At 42.1% G+C, this 8,428-nt stretch overlaps 1 protein-coding gene and 2 non-coding genes across 3 annotated transcripts; all 3 read right to left on the reverse strand.

The window, feature by feature from the left end:
- Nucleotides 1–381: 381 nt before the first annotated feature.
- On the reverse strand, nt 382–7,217 carry LOC117729195 (elongation factor 2-like). The gene is made up of 13 exons (XM_034530039.1): nt 7,003–7,217; nt 5,849–6,063; nt 5,060–5,241; nt 4,433–4,644; nt 3,938–4,116; nt 3,725–3,830; nt 3,160–3,412; nt 2,805–3,000; nt 2,326–2,692; nt 1,870–2,223; nt 1,569–1,751; nt 1,306–1,438; nt 382–670 (listed from the first exon to the last, which is right to left on the reverse strand). The coding sequence occupies exons 1-13, from the start codon at nt 7,003–7,005 to the stop codon at nt 477–479; spliced, it is 2,577 nt and encodes an 858-aa protein (XP_034385930.1). The 5' UTR covers nt 7,006–7,217; the 3' UTR covers nt 382–476.
- LOC117730232 lies at nt 1,155–1,223 on the reverse strand. Its single transcript, XR_004609450.1, has one exon. It is a non-coding gene; the product is annotated as a small nucleolar RNA SNORD37 (small nucleolar RNA).
- Nucleotides 3,525–3,593, reverse strand: LOC117730231. The gene has a single exon (XR_004609449.1). It is a non-coding gene; the product is annotated as a small nucleolar RNA SNORD37 (small nucleolar RNA).
- Nucleotides 7,218–8,428: the final 1,211 nt, after the last annotated feature.

The raw sequence follows: 8,428 nt of genomic DNA on the forward strand, positions 1-8,428 counted from the left end.
TACTTTCTTTGATTACAGCAGCTCCATTTTGACACACTATTCAACTTACTTCACTAGTCCAGCTCTGCATTGAAGACATCAATGGCTTCCAGTTTAGTGAAATCAACTCCACCCACTATAAACACAACTGTAGAAATGTTGTGCGCTTTAAGGTGCAATAAATATTGCATATTTTTAAATATAAAATGATAGAGAACCTCAACCCCTATTCCATTGATTGTAGCCCACTATCATTTAAGCAGCAGTCAAAAGGGCTTGCGCATCATCATAGCTTTAAACAAAAACAAAACAGCCAGAATAATTTTTTATTTTTATTTTATTTTGTTTATCGTTTACAATTTTTGTAGTTTATTCATTATTGTCAATCCTTTTGGCAAACACTGGTGCTCACGGTGTTCTGTACAATCAGTCCCACAATGTAGTAGACTTTAGAATTTGTTGGAAAGTGAGGAATGAGGCAAGTGGGGTCCAGACGTTTACATTTTGTCCAGGTAGTTGTCCAAGGCCGGGATACCTTCCTTGAGACCCTTACGTTTGCGGATTTCACTGACGACAACACCGGGCTTGCTGGTTGGGTCTAATGGATCTCCTGGGAGGATCTGCCAATGGTCGAACACGCACTGGGGGAAGGCCTTGCCACCGGTGTTGGAACGAAGGTCAGCTGTGAAGCCTGAGAAAGAAAATAGTATGTTTTAATATCACGGTGATAGGCAGAGGTCAAAATAAGCATATTGGGCTTCAGTAACTTGAATTAAACGTTTGCTACTGATCTTTGTTAGGCCAGGTAACACAATGTGTCAGGTCACTTTAAAGACTGGAAAAGGTGACTCCGATGCATTAGGAGTTTCCCGTAAATTAGTTCCACCATGACGAAGTGCAAATTGTTTTATCCCATTCAGATTTTGCTTCTAACAGCTCTCTAAAGCAGTGTTGGCACATCCAGGGTTCTTTTCTAGTGTGCTGTTTTGATCTGTGATTTGCAGGCAACTTAAAAGATCAAACACCAGGCATTTGCAAAAGAAAGAGTATTGTGACTGCCTCAGAGAAAATATAAATCAAAATCATGTGCCAAAACAAATATTGGGTTGAAAACTTGTGTCGTGGCTGCTGTGCTCAGAACAGCCTTTTTTAAAAACAGTCAGTTTCTGTGCCCTGCTCAGAGTGAATGTTATCATCACCGAATACTCAGGTCAAAGTGAAGAATGTTTCAAATCATCACTTGCAGGCACAGTAACCCATTCATTTTGCTCAAAAATGTAGATACTAAATTACAAATGGGTACTAATTTAAAAAAAGAGGACTTACCAAATGACTCATTGACAGGCAGGAAGGCCTTGGTCACACGCATCGGTGTATTTGAGTGAGTGAGGCCTTCGAACACGTGGCCACGCCTCCTGTTCAACACACCGTAGATTCCACCGATGGCATCCTCAGGACACTGCAAAGTAGACGAGATAAGTTATACACGTAACGCTCATGTGTGACAAGTACAAACATTTGCAACTTTATGCCCTTTCTAGATATATTGGCAAACTGGAAAAAAAAAAACTCTCTCTAGTGGCACATACCTGGATCTCCACCAGGTAGATTGGCTCCATGACTCTGGGCTCAGCAGTGAGCTCGCACGCGTATAGAACTCTGCGAGCTGTGGGAATAATTTGACCACCACCACGGTGAATGGCATCTGTATGCAGGGTCACATCATGGACGTTGAAGCGAATGGCACGCATGTTCTCTTCACAGAGGACACCCTAAAGACAACATTGATACATTAATTGTAGATTAAAAACAATGTATATACCTAGTTATAGAAAGACATTTGCTTTACGATAGAGTAAAATGATTTTGTGCCTAGTTTTATCCTCTTACCTCCTTGACTGCCCACTGGAAGCCAGCCACAACGCTATCCTTGATCTCATTAAGGTACTGCACTCCCTTGGTAACATCCACCAGAAGGTTGGGGCCAGTTCCATCAGGTCCGAAGCACCAGATCTTTCTGGCCTCACCGACATCCCACTCAAACTTCTCAGCAAGGTAACGGGCACGGGTCTTGACGTCCTGGCGTTGGGTAACCTCACCCTTCTCAATGTCTTCTGCCAGACCTTCAGCGAAGGGACAGGCCTTCATGAACAGACGGTTGTGCTTGTTGGGAGACTTTGAGAGACACACAACACTGGACTCGGCACTGACTGTCTCCCTGTAGGACACCACTGGGTCAGATTTCTATAAAAAAAACCAGAAAAAAAAAACACTTCAATGTAGACATGTTTGCTTCAAAGGATAAAATCAAAATGACATTCAAGTATACATTAAACTTGTATTTACCTTAAGTGGAACGCAAGCATGATCCTCCTCCAGATCCTTCAAACAGATCTCCAGATGCAACTCTCCGGCTCCAGCAACGATATGTTCTCCAGACTCTTCAATGATGCATTGCACCATGGGATCGGACTTGGACAGACGCTTCAGTCCCTCTACCAGCTTGGGCAGGTCGGCAGGGTTTCTCACCTCCACAGCAACTCTCACCACGGGGCTGACACTGAACTTCATCACTTTCATGTTGTGTGCCTGCTCATAAGTGGTGATTGTTCCGGTCTTAACAAGGAACTGGTCCACGCCAACCAGACCCACGATGTTACCGCAAGGCACATCTTCAATGGGCTCAGTATAACGACCCATCATCAGAATGGTTCTGTGTGAGTGATAGAAACAAGACAATTTAGACGTGACCAATAGCTGATATGTAGTGGCATCAGTAATGCAATACAAGTCATCAGATAACTGATACAGATGTTGAAACCAACCTCTGAATTGGCTTCAAGTAGAGATCGTCCTTCTTGCCAGGGACAAAGTTGGGTCCCATAATTCGTACTTTCTGGCCAGTGGAGACGCACCCAGAGAACACACGACCAAATGCATAGAAGCGACCCTTGTCATTGGAAGGTACCATCTTTGAGATGTACACCATCAAGGGAGCCTTGGGGTCACAGTTCTTGATACCTGGTTAAAAACAATGTTTGACAATCAGTACGAGTCCCAACTACTACTAGTCGAAGATACATCTGAATACTGCCACGGTGTCGGCAATAGCAATTACTTAAATCAAGCATGTGCCGTTTGTGGAAACCAAAATGTAAATTAAAAAAAACGGTGTCATACCCATAGCAGCCTCATCATCTCCAGGTCCTTCGTAGAGCAGTTCGCAACGGTACCTCTGGGCAGTGACGGGGGAAGGCAGATGGATGGTGATCATTTGCAGAAGGGCCTCTCCGGCTGGCAGCCAGCGGCGCATCACAGCCTTCAGGAGAGGCTTACCCTCCTTTTCCTTGTCATCGGCATCCAACTTGATGTCCAGCTTCTGGACCAGTTTGGCAGTTTCCTCCTTATTGAAGTTCATGATGGCATTGAACACCTAAAATAAAAAAGGAAGTCAAGCTGAATTAGCAGACTGCGATTAAACATGACCAATTTGCTTGCAATTAAACATGACTAGGCTAAAAATGAAGTCACCGTTTCTGTGCCCTGCTCAGAGTGAATGTTATCATCACCGAATATTCAGGTCAAAGTGAAGAATGTTTCAAATCATCACTTGCAGGCACACAGTAAACCATTCATTTTGCTCAAAAATGTACAGATACGGAATTTAAAATTACAAATGGGTACTAATTTGAACGCTGCCTTGCACTGTAAAACAATAGCATTAAAATAAAACCAGTCAAGTTACCTTGAAGATGGGATCCAGGATAAGAGCAACAAAGGTACGTGGGAACCTGGTGCCATCAGCTCCAGTAGAATTTTTAAGGAACTTTCCAGTGGAAGCATCAAAGAACCTAAAGTAATGCATAATGAGAAGATTGATCAATATGACGAGTAAGAGAAACTACTAATATTGTTAAGAGACCAACCATGTTCAATCATAATTAAGCGCAAGACTGACCTGTCACCCCACAGCTTCTTCATCATGTCTTCCACCTTCTTGCAGTTCTCTTCTGGTGTCATTTGCGTGTTGCCCTTGGCAGCGAACTTGGCTGCGTACATCTCAGCAAACTGCTTCAGGGTGAAAGCCCAGCCATGGAGTCCAGAGCCAAAGCCAACTGTTCCGATGGTTGGATCGATCTGAGAGAGGTGACACCAGCAAACAAGTTAAGTATGCGGCAAGAGAATTTTCAATTTGCATTTTAATTAGCTACATTGAGTTTACAAGCATAAAGATTCTTCCACAACCGACAGACATTTACCCGTTTATCAATATCACCACCCATAAAAAATGTTAAAGAAAATAATTCCGTTTACTGAGTAGCAAAGTACATTAATTAAATAACTTAATTGAGCAAAACATGTTTGGAAATGGAGCCAAGTTAGTAGTTAGAAGCTATTGATCTAGACACAAGCACCGCTTGCACTCAAGATAAAAAGGTTGACAGAAACTCACCATGATGGTACCCATAGGTCCATTTTCATCTTCTCCATAAGTGGAGATGATGACGTTGACGGACTCAACAATACGCTGGAAAGTCTGGTAAAGGTCTTCAGGCTCAAGCTGCAACTCCAACAAGGCACGGTCCATTTTGTTCATCATCAGGACTGGCTTGATGCGCTCAGCAATGGCTTGACGGAGCACTGTCTCAGTTTGTACACAGACACCTGACAGGGGCACACAATTATAATTTAACCGACAAGTTGCGAGTTAACAAGTAGCACTATAGTAAACATTAGTTATGCACCTTGTGTATATATAATAAATCGAGTTTTATTGTTTATTTATAATACATGTTTTGAAATTTATTTTTACTACATATAGTTTGCACTTTACCCTATGCTGCAGTAAATTACACCGCCCCTTGCGGGACAAAGGATTATCTTATCGTATGACGGACACTTTACATAGCAAATTAAATGTTCTAAATTAAACTCATTGACTGGCAGTGTTAACTTTCCTCAAATTTGCTCAGTGAGTCAGCAGCCTGTGGTTTATTGCTTGAAAATTAAGCTCAAAATGTGCAAGTAAAATATTGAGAATCTACATTGTCTACGGAAGGGTGAACGGTCTTGTCCTTACCAGACACACAGTCAACAACAACGAGGGCTCCATCAGTGACACGCAGGGCAGCAGTCACTTCAGAAGAGAAGTCAACGTGTCCAGGTGAGTCAATCAGGTTGATCAAGAAGCCAGCACCATCCTTGCCCTGCTTAATGAAGGCCAAGTCGTTTTCGGCCAGCTCGTAGAACAGGGAGATGGCGCTGCAAGTCAGGAAAACTTGTTAAGTCAGTTGTCAAATGTTTAAATTAAAATGTCATTACAATTAGGGTTTCCTAATAAAAATTCACTCAAGATGGATTTAAAAAAAACCTGTATATGTAATTCTTCAGATTTGATGTATATGAAAATGTTTAAATAAATGCAAATATGTAAAAAACTAAACTAATGCACTCTGTTCAGTAAAATGCAGCATCATTATTATTAGATGTTATACAAGTGTTAAATGCATGTACTACCCTCGATCGGCACTGCAGTGAGCTTGATGTTGACTGATTTTGATTACGAACACAGGTAAGTGTATTGTAGGAATATTTTTAATACTCTATTGACAACCTAAAGTTTGTCAATAGTGAAATGTTGTTTTTATTTTTGAGGGAAATGAAAGTTGAAAATGATTGCCCAATAGAAAATGAGTCATTAGCACAAGTTTGTTTTTCATTACTGTGCAGAAACATCTCATGTTTCACTAATGGCATATGACAATGCTTTCATCAACATCTGTAAGGAAACGTGGGGATTGGATTAAGAGCAGCGGACTCCACTACCTGGCCTACTCCTGGCTGTCTGATTTATGAACAAGATTCTCACGTTGACTTGATGGTGATGCAACGTTCCTGCTCATCTTTGCGGGTGTCGGTGAAACGGGTCTCTCCGGCACGAGCTGAGGCGATGATGCCAGCCTTTGACACCAGGGAGTCTGTCAGAGTTGACTTTCCGTGGTCAACGTGCGCAATCACAGACATGTTACGGATGTTGGCCTTCTTGTCCATGATGGCACGGATCTGGTCGATGGTAAAGTTCACCTGAGAGGGGGGAAGAATAAAAAACAGTTAGAAGATTCACAAAAAGGGATAAAAAACAAGCTGTAATAATGGCAAAAGAGTATCACAGGCTTCATCGAAAATTGCTGCTGACGCCACGTGACTTGCTCTCCCACTTGCACTCAGGGCGTTATCCGCCATCGTCACAGCTATGACGTGACCGTTACCTCCATTTAGCTTTTCGTTTTTTAACTACTTTGCCTCTTCGTGATCAATATACACCGATATCTGGACTAAACTTTACAACTCAACCCACGAATCATTAGCAACGATATAATTCTACCACGCACCAGCCGGCGTAATATGTCGGCACGAATAGGCCACGTGTACAGACTCTCTACGCCAGGCTAACTGCTAACGTTAGCTTGTTTGCGGCACTAGCCGGCCCGGGGCCCGGCGGCGTGAAATGCCGGCAAGTCGTAACACAGAGCCGACGAGACGCCAGAAACACTGCGCCAACACGACAGGATATATTTATATAGGCACTTCGCCCAAAGTCAGTTACTGGTAATTTTAGTTAAATATTAGTCATTTTTTTTCCCCCGTCTAAAAAAAAAAAAAAATCCGGCGCTCAGACGGGTTAGCAAACGCAACACCGCAGCGTCACTTTGCTGGCTATTTAAAGAGAAGAGCGACACGTATGACGGCCCCAAAAATGCCTTTAACTCATGTTACCAACTGACAGTTTCGTAAATAAAACAATTTATAACCGCGTCTCGGCAGCTCGCGGAGAGCTAACGGCAACGATGAGACAACGGCTGCCATTTTGATCAAAGCCCAAACGGACAGAATCGACGTAACGTTAAAGTACGCACATCATCCGAGGGAAAAAACGCCCGTTAAGTTAATAAATATTGACGTCGAGGAGGTTATGCGAGCTCGGTAACACATTAACTGCTCTCAGAAGTGCGGTCAACTCACCATTTTGACGGATGGTTTCGGATCCGCTCAGTGGCGAAAAAGAGACTGAAATTTTACGCTGCCCACCTCACGAGGTCTTAGGCAGGGAAGAGACCGCTGACGTCAGAAGAGAGGAATTTATACTTCGTGCGTCCGGCGCCGTGCGTCATCGCGTAAGCTCGAGATCGCGTGGCACGCTGCGGCTGTGGAGAAAAACGCCAATCATCATTGATTGCGTTGAACTGATTATTTGCAATACTCGTATATAAAACAGAAAAAAACACATATTTAAGTAAATTACTCTTTGCTTTTGTTTATTCTCCTGAATATATACTTCCGAAAATGATTTGTAAATTCCTTACTGATCCATGCCTGCAATACATGTAACAATGTGCCATTATTGACTGATCAATAAATATAATTAGCAGATCAAGAATAGCTTTTAAAAAAAAATATGATACACGTATCAAAGTCACCAGGGGGCAAGTCTAGAATATAGCACCACATTTAACATGCAAATAATTCAATACATTGCCTGATTGCACAGCAGTCAATATTATTTTATATATCTTAATGATTCAAGTATAGTACTATAGTAAGTAACACAAATGTGTCTCAAGGATTCAAGGATCATGTAATGTCCTTATGCAAAACAAGGACGCACAACTACATTTCGTTCTGCCCCAATTTCCACACAAAAAACAAAAACAGTAGACATGAATCTTCAATTTATTTAACATTTAAACCAGCAATTGTATCGTATAGCATCAGCTTTTCCAGCATTCACACCGCCATTTTTATTTGCAGATATTGCTTTTCGAGTTGTACAGTTTATTCTGGATATTATTCTGTACATTTGGTTTGTTGTCTCCGTACGATAAACGATAAACTTGAATCTAATTTAAATAGCCTCTGTTGAATTGGAAAGTAAAGAATCACGGTGGTTCACTGCCCTCTACTTGTCACAGTGGGGAACTGCAACAGAACGTTAGATTGTATAAAGTCAGTTCATTTGACATAATTGTATAATGGGCAGCAACACTCTAAACCACTGGTTCCACAAAAAATGTCCACAACTTTGGTCATTGATTACTGGCTCCATATTGTACAATGTTATCATTTTAACTGGATCCAAACCGTTACCGTTCTTGAACGTCACCCCAAAATAATGCCACATTTCTCTTTACAGCAATTGATGAACTCCCTCGCCCTCCTCTGCCTCTCCTTGAGTCTCCTTATTTAAAGACTTTCCTTTTCACCCTCTTCCTCTCCACTAGGGGGCGGTCGCTTCACCATTTCACTGCAGTACATTCCGAGCACCTAATAGCCCCAAGGACGCCCTCAAGGTGTGTTTATCAGATATGCTTCAAGTATGAATTTGCCACGTCATCAGGTTATAAGGTGTTTGAGAACATCTTCACTAATTAAGATCTGTTTGTTGCTAAAT

This window comes from Cyclopterus lumpus, chromosome 4 (genome assembly GCF_009769545.1).
Source record: "Cyclopterus lumpus isolate fCycLum1 chromosome 4, fCycLum1.pri, whole genome shotgun sequence".
Lineage (NCBI taxonomy): Eukaryota > Metazoa > Chordata > Actinopteri > Perciformes > Cyclopteridae > Cyclopterus > Cyclopterus lumpus.